General features: G+C 34.1%; 1 protein-coding gene across 5 annotated transcripts in view; it reads right to left on the bottom strand.

The window, feature by feature from the left end:
* Positions 1-25,890, bottom strand: part of DPY19L3 (dpy-19 like C-mannosyltransferase 3) — a 35,651-nt gene that overhangs the window by 7,096 nt on the left and 2,665 nt on the right. For 3 of the 5 annotated variants that reach the window (XM_035543339.2, XM_050713144.1, XM_035543342.2), the window contains exons 3-16: positions 25,675-25,808; positions 19,163-19,253; positions 18,159-18,280; positions 17,813-17,958; positions 16,609-16,732; positions 15,750-15,884; positions 14,178-14,309; positions 12,957-13,058; positions 12,077-12,150; positions 11,666-11,824; positions 10,104-10,220; positions 9,612-9,723; positions 9,020-9,076; positions 4,486-4,568 (exon numbers count right to left, since the gene is read on the bottom strand). In XM_035543339.2, the coding sequence (XP_035399232.1) occupies positions 4,486-4,568; positions 9,020-9,076; positions 9,612-9,723; positions 10,104-10,220; positions 11,666-11,824; positions 12,077-12,150; positions 12,957-13,058; positions 14,178-14,309; positions 15,750-15,884; positions 16,609-16,732; positions 17,813-17,958; positions 18,159-18,280; positions 19,163-19,253; positions 25,675-25,808 (1,588 nt within the window). Of the gene's footprint in view, positions 1-4,485; positions 4,569-9,019; positions 9,077-9,611; positions 9,724-10,103; positions 10,221-11,665; positions 11,825-12,076; positions 12,151-12,956; positions 13,059-14,177; positions 14,310-15,749; positions 15,885-16,608; positions 16,733-17,812; positions 17,959-18,158; positions 18,281-19,145; positions 19,254-25,674; positions 25,809-25,890 lie in introns of all 5 variants that reach the window. The other 2 variants (XM_050713145.1, XM_035543340.2) reach the window with 1 other exon arrangement.

Below are 25,890 nucleotides of genomic sequence, written 5' to 3'. Positions count from 1 at the left end.
TTCAGGAGATGGCGACGGTTTCCTTTTGTCATTACTCACTGGTTAAAACGCTTGTCCAAAATGTAGAAGATGTGCAAGGTTCAATTCCCCTGTTCCTAAAAGTAATCCCTCTTGCCCAGGAGGGGTGAAATACAGTTCAGTGCATTCTTTATTTTTTGGGCATTAAGAGCTTTGACCATTTTCCCTCCTGCTATACTTTAAAAGCAATACAATGATCTTCTCTTGCTTTCCAAAGAATTGGCTTACAGGCCTTGGTCCTGGATGGAATTGGGAACAAGGTATTCCAGGTGAAGTTAGATATTTCCCCAAGACTTAGATTTACATATCTGAAGCCCTACATGTACCACTGCCCATATTTTACCCGGGCCAGCTCAGACAGTTCCCAGGCCAACAACCAGTGTGACCTTCATGTGATTCTAATCTCTAGTTATTATCTTAAAGAACTTTAACTGGCAGCTGCTACTGAGCTTTCATCTTCTGAAACAACCACTAGAGGGGGACGTGACAATTAACTAATATTTTTCAGGTACAGGATAATTTCTACATTTCATGCAAGCATCTTTCTCTAATACTTCTACCTACGTCAGTCACTAACTGCTGTGGACTGTATCCAAGGCAGCTAATGTGCTTCAAACCACTGAATGACACTTCTCTATTATAGAAAAATGAAGCAATTTTTACAAATGTCTGAACAAATGATGTATAAAATGAAAGGATAATTTGTTTTCATAGCTTTCCGCCAAGCTCCATACCACACTGCCAAACCTGCAAACAATTTATTCTGTATGAAATGTCACTAAATAATGACAAGGACTTACAGGTCAAACTGATTTACATTATGTAATTTAAATGTCATTCCAAGCAGACTTAATGGAATTTTGAACAAATAATCTCATTTATTTTTGAAGCTCTAAGCCTTCAACAAGTTTATTACAGCTCAACTAATGCATAAACTAACCACTACAGTATAACGTGTGAAGCTTTTCTTTATCTAAATTTAAGAATGTAGAGAATTACGTAAATACTAAAGAATAACTCATTAAAAAGAAAAGGGCTTCACAGGAATTACAGGTCTATGCTCAACTTGCACAGATTCTAAAAGTTGTAGTAATTCTTTCTGTTAATAAGCTGCTACAGAATTATTGCAAGTTTGTTTTAAGGAAGCCCTAACGAAATGGCAAATGTTGTAATCACAGGTTATATCATTAGAAAGAAAAATAGCTATTTCTATTTACTGAAAGCCCTCCAGAGTTAAACTCAGTAGTCAGCTTTCAAAGGTATAAAATCAGGTAAGTCTCAAATTATTCCTTTCTTAGTACTTGGATGTGAGATGAATAAACAAAGCAAAGGGACTTGAGAAAAGGAAATTCTGAAAAGGACTTCTCAAACATGCCACTCCAGAATCTTCTTTTTCTTGAAAACAAGGTCTTTTTAATTGCAGAACGCTCTACTAAAATATAGCTGAAACTGGTAGGCAGTAAAGCATATGCAATGAGACTATCATGGTCTTCCCCCTCCTCTCGTTTGGAAAGATAGAAAATAACAGAAAATGACAGCCACAAAGAAAGAGCAACAAGATGCATTTTTGTTAGTTCCAGCCTCAATTTCTTGCATGCACACATTGTTCACATAAAGGAGTGCACCTACACTGGTGGGATAAACATCGTTCTCAGGCACTACCAAGTTCGTGCTTGAATTTTACAGGCAAATCAGAGTCAATAGCAAAGGGTAAGCCCAAGAATTTCAGGAAAGAGTAATTTAAACAAGTGTAATATTGCCCTTAAAGTCTGGAATATGTGTTGATTTCAGTATGATTACCCTTGAAAATCAGTCATGTAGGTAAGTAAGAGTGAAGAGTTAAAATTTATAGCTGGCTTAAAATTAAAATATAGCTGTTAATACAAATTACTGGATAAAAGAACTCCTATCAAAACATGGGCATTCTATTTTTGTAACCTTAGCTGCACTTTCAAAATCTGGGGGGGTCTCCACTAAAATAGAATTTGCCTGATTGATCCCCATGTCTGAATCAAATCCATTTGACACACAACTATGCTCTGCCAAATCTTAGTCTCAGTTGACTTCACCACTATTTTGGCTGTTGTCTGAAATTTCTTAAATTAACAACAAAACCAAAAAAAACAAACAAAAGCCACCTTTTCTATTATTTTTATTAACTATTAAGACATTGCTTCTTAAACACTTACCAGAAGAAAACAGAGTAGGGAAGTTCACGCTACTGATTTGCTCATTCTACTGATATTCTTCCCCATCTCACAAATGAGCATGTTGTTCCTGTTGTCTTAGGGAGAAAGACCAAAACTAAGAATTTTAATATACCTCCCATCTGGGAACAATGCTATGAACTATCCCTGTGTTACTGGTAGGACCTTTTTGACCTCTATTTTTTTTTTTCTTTACTAACTAGAAAAATGAGGTGGAGGGTAGGAAACAACAAGACTGGGATATGCAAGCTCATTTTGTCAAAAATTGTGCTCTAGAATAGATGCAGTCCGATACTATGCAGGCACTTTATTTTAAAGATATAAACCAGTATATCTTCCTGAAAATGTTATGCTAATGTTAGTAAGGGAAGGAGTTAATACATCTGAGACCCTTCATAGTGGACAGACTAATAGTTGGCTATGATTCAGACTATATATCTGTATATTTGGCCAAGTTAATATGCATTTAGATCTAAGCAGATCAAGAGATGTGGAGAGACTGCAACACAGATGAGTTATTCATAATTCAATGCTATATGTGACAAATTAGAGCACCTTATGCTGAGTTTTAGTAATGAATGATTAGTTCCTGATACCAGCCTTGCCAGATCATTAATTGTAGCAGAGTTATCAAGTGTCAGTATCATAAAATACTTTTCTTACGCATCAAAACTTAAGAAAATCAGTCCCACTTTTAGAAACTTACCATTATTTTTTGTTGGCTTGTATTTAATGCACTAATAATTAACTCTTCTTTGTATGAATAATATGTCTAAACAAAATAAATTCCAAATAGAAAATTTACCTCTAATTGTCTGTCATAACATGAAAAGAGGACAAGCACCGGTTTAGCATTTTCAGCACTAAGAACATATGAAAAATTATTCTCATTGGATCAAGTCAAATCCAGTTCATGACTGAGAGTAACTCCACATGCATATTTTATGTATAAATCCATATATATAACTCCATATATTGTATATAAGAGACCTGAACTATCAGACATTTACCATCTTTTAATAAAACAGTAGTGCTAAATTGAACTGGCTGGTAAACATTAGTCACAAAAATGTGTCAATATGGCTGCAGAGATTCTAAATGATGGAAAAAACATGGCCTGCTTTCAAAATAAGTCAGGGAAGGCTTGTAATGCATTTTACTTCTGAATTACTCCTTCTAGTTTATGGATTAAAAATACAAGATTATGGAGTACAAATATGCTGCTATGGGTAGAACGGTCTGGGTGAGTGGCTTCCCTGAAATTCACTGCATATGAAAACACGATAGAGGGTTCCAAGGAAATACTAGGTCAGTGCTAAATGTAATATGTCTAGAATAGAAACTGATTTTGAAAAATAAATAAAATGCTCCAAATAAATAAAAATCCCAGGAATATCTCTATATTAACCTGAACTTAACCTGAAAGATTTTAGTGGTTAACTGTATGTTAATAGAATATATCTCTTAAATTCACAATCCTCTAGAAATGTCCTATTTGGCCCTTTTTATCAGATCTTCTACTTGTAGTATTCTAAACTGTTTTCATCAAAAAAGTACTTTTCTATGCTTTGTGAGAAAGCAGAAGTGATGAGGTGGGGCTGAAATGATTCTCACACTCCTGAAACAGATTTTGTACCTGTGTTTAGCCTTGTCAAGTTCAATTACAAATATTTTGTTTACAGTTTGGAACATATGCTAGGATTCATTCTAGTAAGTAATTCTACTATTTTAAAGGTCAAGAAACATACCGTAGGGTACAGATTTCCTGGCCCTACAACTGTACATAACAGTTTTTTATAATTATAAACATTCTATTTTTTTCTTAAAGAAAAAGAGAAGGGCGTGGGAATGGGTGGAGGACTGGGAAATCAAAAGAATGTTGTTTCAATACGAAGAACTACTAATGTAAATAGGTAGACATAATATGATGGAAGAAGCTTGACACCTCCAAAATGACTCTTTCAGTTGGGAAAACTGTGTGCTTACGGGAGCAAATGGCATCAACTGCTTTCCTGGCACACATGCAATACAGTAGCATGATACTGAACCAGAAAAAAAGCAGGCTGGGGGGACTTTGCATATTGCTGTCCTCCACAGTCGTTAATATGCTAACCTCTAAATACCCCATTCATCTGCAACTCTCTCTGTGGGTCACCAGAGATCACTGATGACCTGTGACAAATAAAACAGAGGACTATAACTAAGAACATTAGATTTACATAAATAGCATTTAACTTAAATAGAGAAAAAATCCTCTTACTTAATCCAGTTCATCAGCTCCACAGTGTCTGGGTCATAGAATTCTCTCAGCTCTGACAGTTCATCCATTATTCCTGGCCAGAACTACAATGAAAAGAAAATAAAATGAAGACAGAATGAACAAAACAACTTCTGGATGTTGAATTATTTCCTCTCAGTTGGTAATTGATCTTGTCCAGCTCATTGATTGCAAGAGTTAAGCATAGCTACCCTTCTTATGAAGGATATGTGACTGTCATTACAACATAAACACACAGTTTCAAAGTTATAGATACGCAGCTCTTGCTAGATGACCAAAAGGAACTTAATAACCTGTTGTGGTGAGCTTCAGGAGCTTTTCTCAGAGCTCTGGAAAACTCTCACTGGAGTGGGTGGTTCTGGTGAGAGGTTTTCAAAACTCTGTTATAGTTTAAGATCAGTTTATATCTTAATACTTGTGGGAAACCACAAGTTGTCACCAAATGTGATTGTTGTGCATTGTATCTGCTTTACACATGAGCCATTTCCTTTCCCTGGACTATAGAATGAATGGTAATATTTTAAGTTATTTATTGACAAGGCAAGCTCTAAGAAAAAGATCAAGAAAAAGAGTCATCACATAACAGTTCAGTGCATGACAGACAAGCCATTAAACAATGTCAATGATTATAGGAGAAGGAAAGGCACCAGAATGTGACATTAACGTTAGAAAAGCAACTTACAACTAAATGCAAAGAGGTAGGAGATGTGTATCAGAAGTTAAAATCATTACATGTGCTAAGGATGCCTTTAATGGCATTTCAGAAGTTTGAATTAAGAGAACCACTAAAGGAAAAACGGAGAGTATTAGTGAATGGTGACTTCCCATCTGGGAAAAACATTTCAAAACTTACTGACGACAGTACATAAATCAAAGTTGGAGGAAGGAAATGAGAAGGACTGAAACGGATTTTTGAAAGCTGACCAAAAAAAGAACCAACCAACCCACCACACTAACAGAACAGAGATTTATTTGAAGGGTGTCTTGTTCAAGCTAGAGAATATTCAAGGGCAAAAGGGAGCAATTAAGAAACACAATGACAGTGTTAATGACTGATAGTTTTACATCTGTCTTTACTACAGAGGACATTGTGGTGAAACCTATTCCAGACCTGCTTGCTTAGATAATAAGGATTGCTGGCTTGCAAAGTCACTGGAAAAAAGTGTAAGAAAAACCTCTTGATGATCTAAAAAACCATAAATCATCCAATTTAGATAATTTTCATCCAAGAGTTCATGAGGAATTTGAATGTGATGCTGCTGAGCTACTTAGCAAAAATATGCATTCTTTTACTACAAGTGTAATTATGTAGGAGGGCTGGGGAGCAGGAGATATAATTGGGTCATCTAAGACACTTATTAGCTTAACTGTCTATTTGATAAATTTGTTAAAGTAATACTGACTGGTAGATTGAGAAACGTCTAAAAGACAGTTGTGGCAGAATCACAGCCTTAGTAGTGTTTTGGAAAGTACTGCAGTGTTATATTTCTGCTCTTCTGAAGATCTCCCAAGACATTGGAAAATAAATTAAGCAGTTGTAAAATGAGACTTTAGAGTCTAATAACAGAATAAAAATTCCTCTCTTCACTGCTGAACTATCCCAGGTAGCCAAATGTTTTGAAAGCTTGGAATGCCAATTGCTTGGAGTCCCTTCAGACTGGAGACAGAAGGAAAAGGACTCTGCTTTGAGTCTAGATTATGTTGCGAACCTGCCATGCAATGGATATACACCTTGAGGATATACACTGGGCAATTTAAACTCAATGCTTGCGATAAGAACTCAGGAATTTTTAAAAGCTTGTAGGTGTCCCCACATAAAATCTTTTAATTCTATCTAGGAAGTCTAGAATTTAAATAATTATCCCAGCCATAAATTTGGAGGTGTTGAACAGGTCACTGAGGTTCCTAGCAGTTCAGCACTTTTCAAATACAAGGCTAGTAATTTTGAATTCAAAAAGTTTAAGTATTAATTATTTGGCCTCTAAGTGTAAAGCAGAAACTACCACATTATAAATATATACTGTTGGCCTAAGAATGAAAAATAACAATCTTCTTAGGAACTGAATTAAATATTATGAATAAAAATAAACATATTTTCTTTTGTCATTTCTTCTCCAGACTTTCACGTTCACAAACTTTAGGTGTAAAGGATAAATACATACAGCACATACAAGGAGCTCTTCAGCCAAAGACAGCTCAGATCATTAGTATATGTTGAGCTATGAGCTCAAACAAATGTATGTACACCTTTGGAGCAAAAGGACTTGGCCGTGATAAAGATAAAAATGCAGTTTAAGAAACTGTATGAATTAATAGTTTAGTAGCAAAGCAAAATCAAGATTATTTGCCAGAAACAGTAACTGCAAACTTGCTGAAGCTCAGGAACCAATTTCCAGTACCAACAATTTATTTAGGAATGACTGACATGCAAACACAATTTGATGGGTATTACTCTGTTGAGAAAAATGCAGTGGACACTGATACAACCAAAATCTATCTATAAAAAAATATGAAGTGAAATATGGAGAATATTTAGTACTGCATTATATCCACGTGTTTATCTGTGACACAGCTAAAGAATGCACAGAGATACTACAGTACGTTTACATGAAACCTGAAAGACAGCTAGCATTTTAGTTGAATCTGTATCCAAATAAATTATTGTTCAAGTGATGTATTTAGGACTCTGTAACCGCAAGCCTCAAAAGAAGCTTTCATTAGCTTATTCAGGATTAGGTTAATAATCCCATAAAACTCCTATTTTGAGAAATGGCACTGAAGGGCTCTTCTGACAAATGTATGCATAACAGGTAATGTAGTACAAATTTACAGACACTACTAGCACAAGAAAACTAGCTATGATGGCCAGTTAAACTTTGTGGTGAATATGTAGGACACTTGTGCATCTGAGCAGTTACTGTGCATGAACAGATTAATTCTTAACTGGGAAGGAGAAAGATGAGTAAGTCTCTTATCAAAAACTCCTTGCTCCGTCAGTTTTCACATAAAGGTTCTGGAAGAATAATAAATAAATACTTTCTCAAAGAATTGATGGATAGTTTCTGGATCTCTCCCTCTAAGAATTTTTATTCTAATCATTGACAGGGAATCTAGTGACAAGTTTTACCTGTCAGCTAGACTTCTTTCCTGAAAGCTCACTATTATTGCTTTGTGGAAAAAAAAAATACAAATATATCCATTCATCTGTACTTGCAAGAATTGACTTTTGAAAGACAAAAATATCAGGTTGATGTATATTTTTATTCCCACTGAGCACTTCTAAAAATTGTATTTTTAATGTCAATAAAAATGATTTCCTATATTTAGAAGAAACACAAAAAATAAGGCTCATCAGGCAGACTGAGCACAACTACAACTGATCTAAAGCATATGAAAATCATTGATTTTTGTTGACTTTACAATTGAATCTGACAGATTCAGGAACTTTGTATCTGCTCATGGAGAGTAGGAGGAAAAGTATTTCTAGCTAATCTGTCACATTAAACCATTAGAATGTTATGCTCTTAGGATCATCTGTGTCAAAAGAAATGGCATTATTTTGATTATTTTCAGAGATGATAGAAAGGGAAAAGATGATAGAAAACCTCCTCCTCAGCTAGCACACCAATGAAAAAAATCCTAGAAAATCCTCTAGCAGAGCAACAGGAAAATTTAAGTAGAATTCCTCAGTGTAACTTTGCTAAATAAACTTTTTTTTTTTTTTTTTAACTTTTTGTTTCACTGTATTAAAGTGGAGGAGCAAAGAACATACTTCTGGAGTGAACTCTTAGCAACTTTCTTAACTGTTACGCTTTACTACTACCTTTTTAACTTTAATAATGCAAGTCCACCTGGAGTTTCTCTGAAGGTAATTATTTAACAGAAATAGTCTCATCTCATACTAGGTCTTGCAGAAAAAATGTCTGCAACCAAGTGGCTTCTGATTTTTTTTTCTTTACAAATGCAGATTAAAAGGATGGTATGCCCATTAATTTAATGATATAATTGTCACTGCTGTGACAGACTAACAGACTAATAAACTTGTAAAAGTTATTATTTTAGCCTATTATTTATGCTTTTTCGGTCTGTTCTGTATTTTAAAATGTCAGAGGAGGCACTACAGTAGAGAATGTTTTGATTATTTCTACTCCTACAATGCATCATCACTCAATTTAACAATCTGCATCTTATCTGCACACTATCTGCAACTTAGTTAAAATCAAAACAGATAACTTAAATTTCCAGAAAGTAAGGCATATAAATCATACCTGCTAACTTATGCATATAATTAGACAAACATTTGTATCTATGAACAATCCTTTGGATCAAATGAGTAATCCTTTAAATGTAGTATCTTATGCATAAAGGTATATGTACTTTAGGCAAGTCTATCATAATTTTTAAAATTCAGCTACAACTTTCCATGCAATTATGTACAGACAACATCTCCTTAGTAAAAAATGAAAATCGAATGCAATTAAAAAATGCCAAAACACAGAGAGAGAAAAATACTTACCTTATATGAAATGTACAGCAATGTAATTATTGGTATGGAATATTTAATCACTTGTGTCTAAAAGAAATCACAAAAAAAAGGTTATTCTGATGATACATCTTTTCTATACTTTTCAATATATTGATATATGACATGCTTATGTGGTAGAATTTACACATTTTGAATTTTAAGTTCATATTCTCATTTTGTTTTAAAGTAAAGCCCTTATTATACATCTACCACAAAATGATGGATTTATATCTGTTTAATCAATCTTCTACCAAGGTAAAACGCTGTATTGTTGAGTTTAACAGACTGTAAAGTTCTCTTCAGACTGCTGATGATTTCTTAGTATGGTGACCAAGACTTTTTTTTAGTAAAACTGTAGTTATTTTTCACAGCTACGTCAATATTGCCATCTAGTGTATTCAAATGGAATTGTTTAATATATAAAATACTGGAAAATGTATTTTACTTGATAAGCTTATACAAATATACTTCAGAAATAACTAGTTTAAGAGGACTACAAACAATATTTGTAGTTTTGAGTCTTGATTGACTTAGCTATGAAGCAAAAATTAACTTCATGAAATCCAGTAAGTATAGTGCCAACCCGCTGTGATGTGTAGAGATGAACACATTTCAGGATTAGTCGCCATACTTCTGTACTACACAGGCCAAAAGATGCAAATACACACATGTGGGACGTCCACAGGTACTTCATTCTGAAAGAATGCACACAAATTTTTTGCTCATCATCTGGAACTCTGCTAAGCTGTACTGATGACAGCAGTTATATTACAGACATTTTGAACACAGTGTTCGTGGACTTTCAAGTCTCTGAAATAATTTAATGAAAGATCAACATTACACTTTGCTATGTGCTCTTGAAAACATATCTGCTCCCCAAATTCCAAACAATATTTTTTGGCACAATTTGGGGAAATGTCTCAGTCAAGAGGAAGTGATACACCAGGGAGAGAAAAGAAGATTCGTGGCCCTATCAGTTCATGGTCAGCATTTTACACTCTTACTAAAATATATTGTCTACAAAAACCTTTAGAATAATAATAATAACAACAACAATAACAACAAAAAAATGTACCTCATTGTGCTTAATGCCAGACACCCAAAAAGAACTGTGTGAATTAAGTTGTAAGCAGCATCAGGCTTCAGTATTATTGTGTATTCTTCTGCTTTTTCCTGAACTTGATTTGAACCACTGATTAAACACAAGAAACAAAGTGTTATATTAAGTTCTGTTACACACCTCATATAGTAGTTGGCAGTATTTTAAAAAAGCACATTTAATCCTTATTCAAAAGAGCAATACTGCTACTATCAGCCCACAATCTTATATTACATCTACGATATAATTAAGCCTGATAGCACCAGCTTGATAGAGCAACAGGTATCTATTTTCATGTCTGGTTTTCTGCATGGGCAGTGGGTTTAAATAAGTTGTTTGAGAATGAGACACAATTGTTTACAGAAAGGTATACTTGAACAACTTGGTCTATTGCTTGAAGCAGCTACTCCCATGGGACTCACAAGGCTTTTGATGACAGTAAAAAACTTTACTATGTTTTGTGAGGGTTTTCCCGTTTGTTTTTGGGTGGGGGGGTAGTTGACATAACTGGGTCAGTATTAAAAACTGCAGTAAAGTCTTGGATTACATTAAAGGTTACAGAAATAAATAGCTGTAGTCTTTTGTTAGTTTTTAAAAATTGACTACTGCAATTAGTTTCAAGATGTCATCTGAATGCCACCAAAATGCCTCGTAGACAACTGACTTCACAATCACCGTATCATAGTTTTAGAATCATTATGTGTCAGACCCTCTCTCACTCCCCTTTGCCCTCCACACCTTTTTCTTATTTTCCATAAAGCCTACAATGATTGATATTAGTAATACAATACTCCTTGATTTTTGGTTAATCAGGTTTTCTATCATCCCTTCTAACTTTTGCCCACATTATAAATGTAAAACTGAGTAGTCTGTAATTAACCATTTACTTAAAAAATATATATTTAAATTAGTATTTAGTACTAATTTTCTTCTACTGTTCTGTAAATTCCTCCAAATCCTACACCTTAGCTACAGGAACTAATCAAAATTATCTGGTGGCAGGTGATGGACAGTTCCAGTCTACCATTCTTGCCACCTCTTCACAGAGATTGCAACAGTTCAGGTAAGAGTATGTTAGTTCCTATCTGGGCAGCTTGAGGATACCCACCAGGGAAATCTTTGAGTACCTTGCACAGGGGAAATGAGATGAACTATAGAAACTAACATTGTCTTGTATATTAAAAAAAAAAAAAAGCACGCCTTCTCTGCCCCTTCACCAGAAAAAAAAAAAAAAGCCTAACCACCAAACAACTCAGCATATACTGTAGAACTTCAACAGCAAACAAAAGAACTAGGAAGAATCTTGCAAAGATTATTTCTTTGTTCAGTCCTGTTATGCTGATTGTATTTTTAGCTTTAATAGGAAATCACTTATTCTGCCTGATCTCTATGTAGTACGTCCTATTGTTTCCTTAGCACATGTGGAAAGTCATACTGTATGCTGCTGCATTCAACTGTCAGTTCCTTAGCCTGCTGAAGAAGAGAAAACTGAATTAAAAAAAAAAAAAAAAAAGACTTATTTTTAAAACATATTTTACCTGAGGTTTCGAAAGGCAACAATGAGAGCTGCTACTGTCATAGGGAAGAGACTGAATATGTAGACGTAAAAAAGTAATGTATCCGAAAGTCTTGAAAAAGTATTTAATGGTAGTAAACCAAAAGCTTCTTCACAAAGATAGAGGTTAGCATCAAAATCTCTAAAGAAAAAAGAATAATACTTGTCATCATGTATTTCATAACTTGATATCAAAAAGGACCAAAGTTTCCTTTTTTCCAAGCAATTATACAGCCACAGTTGAATAGCTTTTTATGGAAAAAAAAAAAAATGTCCACCATAAACACAGGGTAAAAATTCATGATTCATTACTAAGATTTTAAATAAGCAACAACCTGCAGGCTTCAGTTATTGGAGCTTTACAACAAAAAGTAAAATTGCAGCTAACTCATACCTTGTTGCCCCGAATCCAAATTTTGCTTTCAGGAATTTGAATATATGTTCATCCGATTCAAGATTAAGACTTTTCTACAAAAGGAAAAAAAAAAAAAGCAATCAATATTTTTAAGTACTGAAAAATTAAGCTTCACCTAGTAAACTTGTTTTTTACTTTTGAAATTAAACTATGAAGCACACAGGCTTACTGAGATAGAATGAGTGCTTATTTGATTGCAAAGCACTCTGTAATATGGTGCTGTGATTCAAAGGACAAGTTATTTACCTTTCAAAATACATATACTGCTTTCTTATTTACAGATAAATTTTACCCATGACAGGTTGGTTTTAGCTATAAGTTTTACTTCAATGACTTATTACATATTACCATGCTATTTTATATTACATATGTACTAAGTTTTAATGTCAGTTTTACAATCTCTTGAAAAGCAGAAAACTGCTACTGCCTGTGCTATTGTGCAGATCTCTCTATGCACAAGAATAAAAGTATGGAGTAGTCTACATCAGTTTTACAGCAAGCATTTATTTTAACTGCATTCACTGAAAAGTAAATTAAATGAAATTTTGCAAATGCTCAGCAGTATCATAATGCAGTATAAATCTATTTTTTTATAAATTAACACTACATATTCAAATACACATAACTTGAAGTTCACCTGTAGTTTTATGTTAAGAGTTTTAAGATTGTATGTTTTATAGTATACCAAAAAGATTAGCAAAGCAACATTTTAATTTCTGAAACCTATTCTTAGAAATGCAGTGATATCTTTGCAATTTTTATTTAAAGATATTATTGTAGATGACCTCTTTACAAGTACCTTTCAATATTACAAAATTAAATTTTGTAGTATTACTGTATTAAAAAAATATTTCCTTACCTTAATGAATTTATTTACTAGAAGAGTCAAGCTTGAGACTAATAGTACATGGAGGATAAGTTTCCCAAGCCTATTAAGCAAGTTGCCCTTCTTTAAGTTTTTCTAGACAGAAGAAAATATTAGTATTTCAATATTTAAAATATTTAGGATTCGTATGTATTTGGAACAAAACCAACAAAGACTATTTGAAACCACTTATTTGTTAGGCCTTTTATCAGGATATGTATTAGGCTCATGTAAGCAAAAATTCAGACATAACCAAGTATCCAGAATAAAGATATATTTCTTCCCTGAAACTGAAGGGACAGTATCATGGAAAACTCTCCAGCATATTCTTTTGGCACAGTTATTTAACTAGCCAAATAGCCTTCATTTAGAGGTGACACCAAAAGGAATATTTACACAATTACTGGCACCCAGAGAAACTGCGGTTGTGATCCAGGATTCCTCTAACTTCAGTAGCATGATGTGCCTTTTCAAATATCTATTCATTAGAATCTCCACCTAAATGTGGCAAAAGTGTATTCTGACTAAAACTATCAGTTGATGTGATTTTGACCAATTTTCCAGGTCAAAGCTCCAGATCCAAGAACTGTACTTCTCGTGCTCACAGGCAACTCGGATTAGGTGCAGACATTGTCTAACTATAAAACAAAACCAAAACAAAAAACACATAGTCCTGATTTTAAAAAGTCACAATAGTGAGAGAGAGCGGGAAAGGCTCTACAGGTTCATATATCCTGGTTAGAGGCAGTCAACAATGCTAGTAATAGGAAAAAAAGAACTGTAAATAGAGGAAGAATTCCTAATCTCTGAAAGAAAAAGTAGATTTCAGTAAACTGAATTTAACATATATCTAGACCTCATGGAATATTTTGCTAGAGGCAGATCTGTAAATCTAAGACAAGTCCTGCTGAAACAAACGTAAAGTCCATTTATGCAATTTTTTTGCAGGATCCAAACTGAAGCTTGCACAATCATATGTTAACAGCAATCACAGAATTATGGTGTTCGATGTGCTCAGTTACACTGTAGTTAGTGTAATTGAATTCATTATTTGTTCATGCAATATTTTTGTTCCTCTACTCTAAAGTAATTCCTATAATTAGTATTAGTAATTTAAGATTACAATGCATACAAATTATTCATTTGTAATATATAATGTGTAATACACATATAGTATATAGTGTGATATATACTTCAAACAATTTCAGTACATACCTGGATTGCTCTTGCTATCAAGATAGAAGCATTAAAGCTTATAAGTAATGATCCAAGAATCATAGAATTAAAAAACTGTAGGACACAGACTAGCAATAATCCAGAAATTTGGATGATATAGAGCCATGTAACCTGTAAAAATAATGATACTTTTATGCCTACAAAATTTTAGTCAGCTCCTTTTCTTAGAGTATGTTTTATAATTTATTTCAACATCAATTACTTTTACAAAAAATATATTTTCTTGCACTATATCGTCACGCCTAGATCCATTACTATACTCTTCCTATACTTATGTCTTGAAGTAGATTTAGTATTTTATACCTTTCCTATGAAAACCTGATGCTGTAATAAATTGGACAAGTTAAACACTTGCAGAGTGAGGAAAATATTAATTAGTTAGGATTTGGGAGATGTTACCTGTTTTCTTCAGTCACAAAACTGTATCTGCAGCCTCTGTAATGTCTTTACAACCAAAGACATACACCACAGTGCAGTATAGCAATTAAACATTATCTGATTTCTGTGTAACTTCATTTATGTCTTTCCAAACTACAAAGAACTATTATGACAATTCACTTGAATGCATATGCTAAAAAAGTCAGCTGATTTTCTGATACAGTTGTACCAAAACACAAATTTTACCTTACAAAAAGTGAAGTTTAGCTTTGTACTACTGCAGTGGTCAAAATCAGTACCAAATGGACCATCAAACTCCAACAGTGTTAAGTAGCACTTTTGGAAAATTAACATGGAATAAGTGGTGCAGTAAGTCCATTATAGTATAACTGGGGGGACTGGACTAGATGATCTTTCAAGGTCCCTTCTAATCCCTAACATTCTGTGATTGCCAAACTTTAAGGTAGCTAATTAGTCACATTAACTGCTAACTTCAGCTTACATTTGAACACATAATGAAAATTTTAGATTTCATCTCAGTAGAATTTCACACTGACATTGAGTTCAATGTTTTCATCTTCTATAGCATGCTTACATTTCTGAAGACTGACAGCACATGATCCCTTAATTTCCTAGTGACATTTGTTTTACTTTTTAGCTCATTCTGTTTAGCAACATAGTGATAATGTTGTTATTTTGTAGTGAATTTCAATGCATGAAATCTAACTGCTTCTTTTGAGCCCTCCAGCCTATTTTCCTCTTTTGTGGTACAGTGCCTACAACCTAACTTTCAAACAAGGATGCAGAATGGTTGAGGCAAAATTCATAGCCTGTTATGACTTCAGCTTAGGCAAAGATTTCTTGTGCCTTTTTTTTTTTTCCTGGTCACTTCCAGAGGACATGCTCAAGCTGTGGTATTAGATAACTGTTGAGATGGTGTTTAAAAGCATTCCCTTAGTAATGTCAAAATATAGTTGGGTCTGAACAAAACTAGACTAAAATTAACAGGACTGAATTACATGAAGTGAAATAAAATCAGCTAAAAAATTGTGTAATTTAATTATTCACTTTTCCCACTTAAAATATATGCACTATGATTATTCAAAAGCTGAAAGGCATACATGCAATGCTTCCATAGCTTGATGACGGAAAAGAGAAAAGTCTGGTTCTTACCTTTGCTGTGGGAAGCATGTCAAAGCAGTCTGGTATGAATAATGCCAATGCTTGTATCAGCATCATAAACTGATTAAATTGCCAAGTCAAGCTAAAGAGGAAGGTTGCTATGAATACAGCCAGAAGTGTCAGTCTCTGGGAGGGTGGAAAAAAGTTTTATTAAACTTTATTTTCCTTCATCAGAAAAAAAAAATCAGGGATTTAATTTATTTTAAATCCATTTTTAAAATGTTAATACATGCTCTCTGCAGTAACTGCTTGTAAGATAATATTTTTAGACCTTCAAGCTCTTGTATTTACACCTGTATTTAATCACTGGTTTCAGCTGTGATAGAGTTAATTCGCTTCACAGTAGCTGCAAGAAAATGGTGAGTTTTTAGGTATGTTCAGCCCATAGATTGACATGCAATGTGTTTTACTATGCTACAAATAGTAGTTGACTTGAACAAACTGAGGAGTAATGACTGTTTGTCAGAGTTTATCATCAATTTACTTTTATTTCTGCAGATTGGCACAACCTCCTATTTTTGTAATACAAATGAAAGCAAAGGAAAAGCTTTATTACGTGAGTTTCAACAAGCTTTTTTCCTGTCCCCTGTGCTGCTGTTTTGTACTCTATACAGCTTGACTTTAAAGTTAAAAGCTTCACCATATTTTCTTCAAAGCTGAGCATATATATGCTTGTATTCCAACTAAATCTAAAGGATATTTTAATCTTTGTAAGCAATTTTTGTGTGTGTGTGTGTATACACATATATATCTCCAGTGCTATAACTGCTTTTTAAATATTTTCTCCTAAGTTTTGGAGACAGTTTTCTGATACTAGTTTTGCTGTGTCATACTTGTAAGAAATACTCACTTCTTGAGCTGGCTGCAAATGCGTTCTGAGTAGGTATGTGATGGCTGCAATCTGAACCGCAAAGAATGGTAGTGCCCAGTTTTCTCTTAAGGGAATGGTGAATTCTACTCTTGTAGTATCTATTCTATACAAAACAAACAATTTCATAAATTTAAAACAAACAGAACACTAACTCGGGTGACAGAGAGGCTGCAATGACAGGCATGTTTTGTGCTGTTTTAGAAATGGAGACTCTATACTTAACATGCCTGGTTCTAAAAAAAATACCATAATGAAGGTCCTGCAAATCTGCAAGTTGTTTCTGTACCTCAGCTGCTGTGCTTTAACTTTACTTACTGCGAGAAAAAAATATAGTATGGATTAAATCTTACTTCTGAAACACAGCTTGAGTAATTCAAAAATGAAAAAATCAACCCCCCCAAAAAACACCTCTGGAGTCCAGCATGTGGAATTTAAGTTACAGGTAATTTTACTTTGTCTTTCAGTTTCTGTAAAGCACATATCAAAATATTACGAAATCATGTTCTTCAATGTGATCCCAATGCATTGGATTTGAATACCACTAGACTGATCAGAAACTTGAGGTAATTTTTTGAATATTCTAACATAGAAGGTATGTTACAGGAATTAGTACAAGCTCCCCAACAGGCAGTCATTACAAAACCTCAATTAAAAGTTAAAAACACCACCAACACAGAACAGCCTATGTCACTGGTCTTAGCTTCATTCCAGCAGCTTAGTGCTGATGTAAAGCCAGTTCCTCCATGTTTCTCTCTGAATGGAGAAATCAATTGATAAAAAAGATTATCTTAGGTTGTTTAAAGAATCCCTGGTGGGTGGATAGTAAGGCGAGACCTAAAGGGCATATTAGCAGATGTCTTTAACATCTACGGGACCCTAGGCTGGAAAATACAGGATATATCATCCGGAGATCCAGGCATAGCTGAGATTTGTAGTCCATTTTCAGAGACTAATTTACACAAAAATTTTTACTCCAATTTCTTGAAACTTTAGTCTGCATCTTCAATTCATTTTTGATTGTTTTCTAATTATTTTCTAATATTTCTTCTATTTTGTGTCTAATCTGGAGAGAGACCTTAAAGTTTATTTTTTCCTCTAATGAATCATGCATTCGAAGGTTTAATGCCCTACCTTTGACATGAGGTAAAAATTTTTGGAAGACTGAATGCTGAATCTCACTTACCTGTTTGTAATATACCAGCAAGCTGCCAATAACCCTGAAAGCCATGTTCCACTAAGAAGCCAGCTTGTTACATACAGAGCAATGACATACACTGCCTGAAGTCCAAACAAAGTGTAGATATAAAAATAAACAGGCTCTAGGTATTGCTGTAAAACACAAGAACACTGATGTTGACATAAAACACTTGGGGAGAGGATTATACTTAATATAAATTAGGTTTTGCTTTGATAAATTAAAAAAGTATCAGAAATATTTCTAATTAGAAAATAACTGAAAAGGGGAGCTATGATTCACTGGGCAATCTTCATAATGCACTTACAATCTAAAGCCATAAATAAATGCCTACCTGAATTGGAAGAATCCTATACAGAATGCTGAGAAACACCTCCTGGTAAACATTCATTCTTTCAAGTATGTTAATTGTCCTCACAGATTCAGTTTTATTGTCATATACTAAAGCATGTAAACCTTAACGATAAAGAGAAATTGAGATAGGAGATGGTCATTTTTCCCCCTCCATCTTCATTTGAACAGTGAATAACTTTTTCAAAGGTATTTTAGGATCTTTCACCAAAAACTGCATATGTTGAGCCAAGGATTCAGATCACATTACCTCTAAATCACTATGACCTTCTGAGGTCTTCAGCTTCCCTGCTGAGAATGTGACCTAAGAGTGCTAATTCAAGTACTATATATTTAGTAATGTATAAAACATTTATTTTTACACTTACATTTCTAGTATAGAGTTTGTGGTACGTACTGGATCTTGAGAACCATTCTTGCCACTACTCTGAACACAGGTGATGTTAATATTGACAAATGTAGTATAAGCAAAATTGGTAGGGAGCAACATTTAATTATCTAGAAAACACGACACTATCACAGAAAACCCTGTCATCGTATATGGTTTGCTTTCGAAAACTGCCATTGTGTCACTTACTGTATAGGCATACAACAAGAAATTGTCCCTTCCCACAAACAGTTCATAATTTAAGTTGAACAAGAAGAGAAGAGTGAAAATGAGAGCAATATACTGAATAAACCAGCAAGGCTGAAATCTGAATAAATATGTTGTCTCCCAAAAACAAACAACAAAAAGTTGTCTCCCAAAGAAATTGCCTTCCTCTGAAGATGAAGGTGTGGCACAGAAACCAATGTATCACTGTGAAACTGATTACGTCCGTAACTTAGTGGCTCCCTGGTGGATGAACAGAACAAATCTGTCTCCAGTACAACTGTTACACAATCTTTCACAGTTATGGTATTCCTTGTCCTCAACTATATTTGAAAAAATGTTAAAAACAGTCAGCTGGCAACACGAAGTAAAACTTACTTTACAGTTTACAATACCTTGCTGGATGGAAGCAGCCTGAATCATCTGTTTGTAGTAGGAGTAATAAAGTCCACATTCTGTTCTGAATGAAATTTCTCTTTCAACTTCCTGCAAGTTAAAGTTCAATAATAAATTCACCTTCTATTTGCTTTTTGCAATCAAATGAAGCTGTCATGTTTTTCCATCAAGTCAACCCAATGGATACGGTAACTATGGAATTTTGGTACCAATTATGTTAAACTTGCCTACGTAAGTAAACTTCTAATATTCTGATCTAATTAATTTCATTGGATACTCATCCAAATAACAATTACTAAAGAGTCAATTTTAGAATGGAAAATTTATTTCGAATTTCAGTAAAAATAAAAACATAAAATTCTAATTCTGTCTACACTGGGGGAACTGGCCTATTCAGTAGTTTGAGTCTTTGGATTTATGTATTCTGTGCAACTTAAATAAAATACACGAACAACTTAGGGTGAGAGGCAAAGGGCTGAGCTGTTGATGCTTCTGTTAACTATAGAAATGTACATGCCTTTGGTGGTTCTGATATGCAGTTCTGAAACATTTTGGATCTTTTACTATTTTTGTATTATTCAATGTTTAGATAGGTGCAGTGGCCAAGGGGTGGACTTTAAAACTGCATACACACGCTCCATGCATTTAACCTTTTCTTCCAGATGTGGTTACACTGTAGTGCTCCATGGCTTTGCCACCTTAAGGCTTGATTAAATCAATGTGCTATACTTGGGACTACATCATAATCCCAACTCTGAGATTTCAGCTGGCAGGGTAATCTGCTGCCCATTTCCTAAAAGCTGTTTCTTGCAGGAAGCCAGCTAATCATTACTCTCACACTTAAAATATAGGTTAAAGAAAAAATGATTATTTACTTGTTTTTAGGCACAGGTAGAGTTATTTTTTAATCCAAAAATGTTTAAATTATCTAAATTAGGTGCATTTCAAACTCTACCTTTTTTTACCTGCTAGAGCAGGTGAGGTCTAGTGAAGCATGAAAGCTCTCCTAGATAAAACTGCTCTCGGACAGGATCTTGGCTTAGGAATTTGTTTCCTTCTGTTAACTTATTAGTTATGAAGACCTAACAAAATTTTTTAAAAAATCAGAGCCTTGGATGACCACATTTAACCAAGATAAGACTGCATGAACAGCCAATTTGATGAGAAATAATAGGCATCTTATACAAAATTATTTTCTTAGTAGTGGTCTTTGTAGTAGTTTTGATAAACACATTCCTTCAATTATCTCTGTTAAGCAGTCAATTAGAAAAGGTTAATATCCCAATTTGAAATCCCATGAGGTCCCCATATGTGGTGTAAGGAAGTCATACGTTAAGAAATTTTGGTAAGATTTCTAAAGGTAACCTTATTAATTCATTTTTTGCTTGTTTTTTACAAGATTACTGAAATAACAGAATGATACTGATTCTGATATTTTTATGAATGCCATTCTGGTTAAAGCAACCTTGCACAGAATTCCAAGACCTTCATCTCTCTTAAACAGTCTCATCTCTTCTGCTGGTACAGAACTCATAGTATTTCAGAGCTAACATCAATCTAGACAAAAATCATGCTCCTCCTTTCTCTACTGCCCGGTACACCGTATCTTAAATCAAAACACGTATTTTATTGAAGTTAAGTACTGACAGAATAAATCAATATTAGTTCTGGTCTGAGAAAAATCAACAGATAAAAATGCATCTGATTCAAAATAAGTCCACAATTAAACTCTCCAGCTGCTCTGCAGCATACAAATAATTATAATACCAGCAGAAGAAACTGATATTGGCACTAAATACTAAAAGCTACATACTTAGCAAAATGAGAATGCTGGATTTTGAATGAGCTCTATTTTCAAATTCATCACTACTGAAGTCTTCTAATACCAAAATACCAAAAAGCAGCTGATTCGAAGTGTTTAAAAAAAAAAAAAGAAGAAATGTTAACATTTGGAATTTATTAAGGGGGAGAGCATAGTCACAGAGGGGGATCTAATTAGCAAAAATGCATTCAAACGTGATTAAATTGTAATCCTGGCACCAGCTGTATTCAACCAAATGCTATACTTTATGAGACAAACACTAGTGAGTTTTACATCTGTTTCATGCTAAGATAACATCTGTTTTATTCACTTGCAAGACTTTTCCAGTTCTACAGCAATTTATACTTTTTCTAGTATCCCATGTCAACAAAAACATATGGACTTATGGGTAAGCATTACAAAAGCAGGTTTGCCTTACTGTATATTCAATTTGTACGTGTTCAACAAAGAAGTTATCACTGTTATAAAAAAAAATCCTCCAGGATATAGTATGGCATATGATTTCAATTTATGCAATTGTAGTCTAACAGTATTAACCATTCAAAACAAAATACAAAGGACTCTTCCTCTCTAGAGCAGTACAAAATTCTGGAAGTCAAATTTCCTCAAGCTCCCTAACTGAGTCATCCCAGATACTGAGCAATCAGCCAAAGTCTGAGTTGAGCTTTTCTACAAATAAAGAACACAAGCAAAGCTCTAATTTGTTTTACCTTTTGACAAAGCTAAAGCACAATTTGTGTTACTGGAAATATTCTTTAGCTGTTCAATTTAAGATCAGAGAGATTTGAAAACCTCCTCAACCGTACAAGTGGCAACTCAATACAGATGGCTGCTGTCATCATTTCTGGTTGCAAATCATGCCTTCAGCAAATGTATTTAATCCATGAACATGGTCTGTTGCCTGGTTAACCTTATGCCCATCTGTTAGGATTGCATGGCTCCTACTCAGATGACTTTTGATCTGGAATAAAAGCACCTAACAGCCACTCAATGGATATTTCTTTGGAAAAATACCACAAAAGTTTTGGACTGCCCTCCCCCTGTTTATGGCTTACATATTCACTTCGGGAAGTTCTAATTCGCTGGCTACCAGTTTCTCCACTTTTTCTCATCTTTATTTTATATTCAGAATGTAAAGAGGTAAAATAGAGGCACTCAGAGAAAGAATGCAAGGCTTTTTATGCTGTATGTCTGAAAGATCTGAAGCTTGATATTTGTATTCCTGGTTTCTTGCAAGCAGCAACTTTATTAAAGGAAAATTGAACAGCAGTCATCCAAATGCTTACTCAGAGGGGATGAAGAACAAATGAAAGCTCTGAATGTTTAACTGTTTGTGTTAGAGTATTAATTTGTTGTGTGGCCTTGGCTCATTCCTGTTCAAGGCTTCTTCTGAGTTTGCATTTGAACAAGCAATACAACAGCTGACAGGAGAGGTGATGCAATTCCCCCCTTTTTTATTTCTGTAGAACAGCATGTTTCCAAAATGATACTACGCTTGAGAAGCGATCAATAAACTATCAGAATTACTGAAAAATACTGGAAATAGACTTGCCAGAAAACTGAGAAAGGATTTTTGGCTAAGAAACCTGTTTTGGCTTGTACCATCACAAAGAGAAATGTTTATTGTTTTGATGCATATGAGAGGAGATTCAAGCTTTTTTTCTTCAAATAGCTTGACCAAGGTAAGTGATTGTAACCTTCTGTGATCCCTGCTAGAAGTGCATGAAAACACTGCTTCTGATTATGTGACATGCTATTTTGCATTCTAATTTTTTTCTGCAGTTTTTTTCAGGAGGTCTTGGGATATTTAAAAAAAAAAGGCAAATACCAGTCATGCACCACTTTCATAGCATAAACCACTCTTCAAAATCTGCTTTTTCAGTTTTTCTGATGAGGAAACAATATTATAGCCTTCTCCAATGACCATGGCAAATTTATAATAGCAGGCATATTTATTAGCAACTAGGAATAAGACTCACACGTACTGAACCAGCTGAAATCACTACACTGTTGAAAGCCATGTTTAAAATAGTACAAAACAGTATAACAAGCACAGACCACAGTTCTTGGTAGTTGGGTGAACCATTGCTGGAAAACACCCAAAACTGAAGCAGCTTTCTGTTGACTGTAATTGAAATTACAGAAAGGCAATCATTGCAAGTTCACACACAAGTTGTGACTTCAATTACATCGAAGTTACAATTCATGACTTCACACAATGAACGCTTTTTACTCCAATCTTTAGGGCTGAATACAATTGGCAAAATGCGTAATTCTGTAACTAAGCAATTGTGATGTTCATGTATCAATGTAGTCTTAATTCAGAAAAAAAATCCACCTTTCTACCTAAACAGTGTATGTAAAAGCTTCTGTCTAGTTTAGTCCAAAAGTCCAAATTTTTAGTCCAAAATCTTTCAAAATTCTTATATTTGCTTAAAATAGGCAAATATTTATGCTTTGGCTAAACTATAAAATGCAAGAGAAAAAAAAAATAATTTATTTTCAAAAAAAAAAGTGAGGATCTCATACAGCTTAGATTTTTTATCTTGCTAGTCTGACTTCTCACCATAAAATAGGTATACTGGCAAGAAAAATGTGTATAAAATATGGATACTGAGATGTGCATACTGGCATGAAAATTAGTCTTGCCTATATTTAAGTTAATGTTAAAACCTTAGAAAGCTTTGTGTTAACCAAAGTGAAAGCACGGTCAAACTCTGGCCTGGCAGACAACTGCAGATGTTATCAGACTCGAATCATTCTCCACATTCTTTGTATTTGCAAATAAACTGCAGGGGTTGCTACCTGTTTGTTTTCAACCTGTAACACACCATTTAAGAACAAGTCTTTCGCAGTATCTTTGAATCCTTCTTGGAAAGTAAGCATTTACAAAACTAAATTGCATTTGTCTGATCAATCAAAGTATAGTGATAGTCTTCTACATGGGAAGATATCCTTAGAACCAATGTAAGTTGAGAATGTGCACATGCAAAACATAAATAGACTATTTTCACTGAATAATACATACATATTCATACAAACATGAATACATGCTGCTTTTCACTGCTCCAAAAAGCAGTATGTATAAAGCCTGTCTGATTTTGGCTCTGTGTTACAACTGGTTATTTTATCTCTAATAATATATGAAATCCCATTAAAGCTTTTCCTGTTGCAGTCAGCTTAAAATTAGCCCTGGGGGCACCCAGATTCTCTGGTGGAGTAAACATCTTTGACCTCATATTATACATTCTTCAGTAAGAGTATCTGTATGTTTTTCTCAGTTATCCAGCTGGTAGATGAATTTAATATTTTTTAGAATATTTCCATCAAACTAGCTAAAATTGTTCAACATACTCCAATGTTACTAGTTATCATATCAATTCCTTAGGATGGAATGAGAGCTACAGAGACAACAGATCAAAAAAATATCTATATGGTTAGGGTGTTTTCCAGTTTTGAAATCTAATGGCATTCTGTACTTAATGATCAAATAAAATGGTCATTTCATCCACTGAGGGGGCAACTTAATTGCAACTACAGACTTGCCTCTCTCAGCGTGCTTTGTCCCTCTGTATCAGTTCAATAGAAGAAAAACAATGTTCAGACATGGACTTGTAGCCATTTATATTTGTACTTCAAAATACCTGTGGAATTCATCAATACTTGCTTTTGGAAGGAAAAGGCAAATCTGAGGTGCACCTTATATGTATGTAATATATGCTCTATCTCTATATTCAGAGAAAGATGACAGCAGGTACAAAACACTATTATATGTATAATACAGCGGTAATTGCTTCAGTAAGTACCAACTATTTTTATTTTCAATACGTATATGTGTCTTGGACAGGAAAAGTGCCTATTATATGGAAGAATCATGTTGCAATATAAGTGTTCCAGTTAAATATAGATATTCTTTGAATAACATAATACATGGAGACCTAACAGAGCCTACCAATCTTAGGCATTTTCAAAGAAAAATTACTCACCTGTTTCTTTTCTCTGGTTAAATTTAGATGTACATACAGCTGTATTATTTTCCCATGCAATGATTCTGGGGAGAAAACTAGTCAGTTCTGGATCTTGGGAATAAAAATTCCCCTACAGTGTTTTACATTGATAATTGTCTGAAATGTATTTTGAGATTTGCGCATTTAGGATAGTCTTATATAAGAATAGTATTGAATAGTAAGAGACTGTGCCCAAATTGTATTACAGGATCACAGTTTAAATATAACTAAAGAACTGTGTGCCAGGATCTTGTGTATTGTTTTTAACTCTTGTTTTGTTTTTTTGGTGGTGGTGGTTTTGGATTACTTTTGCTACAAGAGATGTTTATAAAGCAACATATAGCAGATTGTCAAAACTCTCTTCTTGATAATGACCAGTGGTTGGGAGAACCATTGCTGTCCCTCAGGCAGCAGAATAATGGCACAGCTGTGTAACAATGTGTTTAGAGGAAAAACTGGTGAAAGGTATTTACAGAAATGACTTGAGTACTTAAAAAGTCATGGGGAGGGAAGCACAACTTCTGATTTTACATAACAAATTAAACAAAAAAAACCAACTGAAATATTCTATGTTTTTGAGCAAGTTACAAGACAAATAGATAAATAAATGAAACTTCAACTAACATGCTTACTAAAGCTCTACAAAAGCACCGATTGATGAAACTATGAAAATGACTGTTACCTTAATATTGGAAAACCACAGGTCATTTTCATGCAGTGTAGCAACATAAACAGAAGTAAGAAGTCCAAGACCAATGGCAACAATTCCACCAAGAGTTAGTGAAAGTATGTTCCACAGCTTTCCACCTGTATGATCTTGGAAGAGAAATATTTGACTGTGTAACTGTGAAGCACATAATTCAATTTCAATGAATTTTGGAAACTCATTGATACGCTG

The sequence above is a fragment of the Cygnus atratus genome, chromosome 12 (genome assembly GCF_013377495.2).
Source record: "Cygnus atratus isolate AKBS03 ecotype Queensland, Australia chromosome 12, CAtr_DNAZoo_HiC_assembly, whole genome shotgun sequence".
Lineage (NCBI taxonomy): Eukaryota > Metazoa > Chordata > Aves > Anseriformes > Anatidae > Cygnus > Cygnus atratus.
This window is presented reverse-complemented; position numbering and strand designations above follow the sequence as displayed.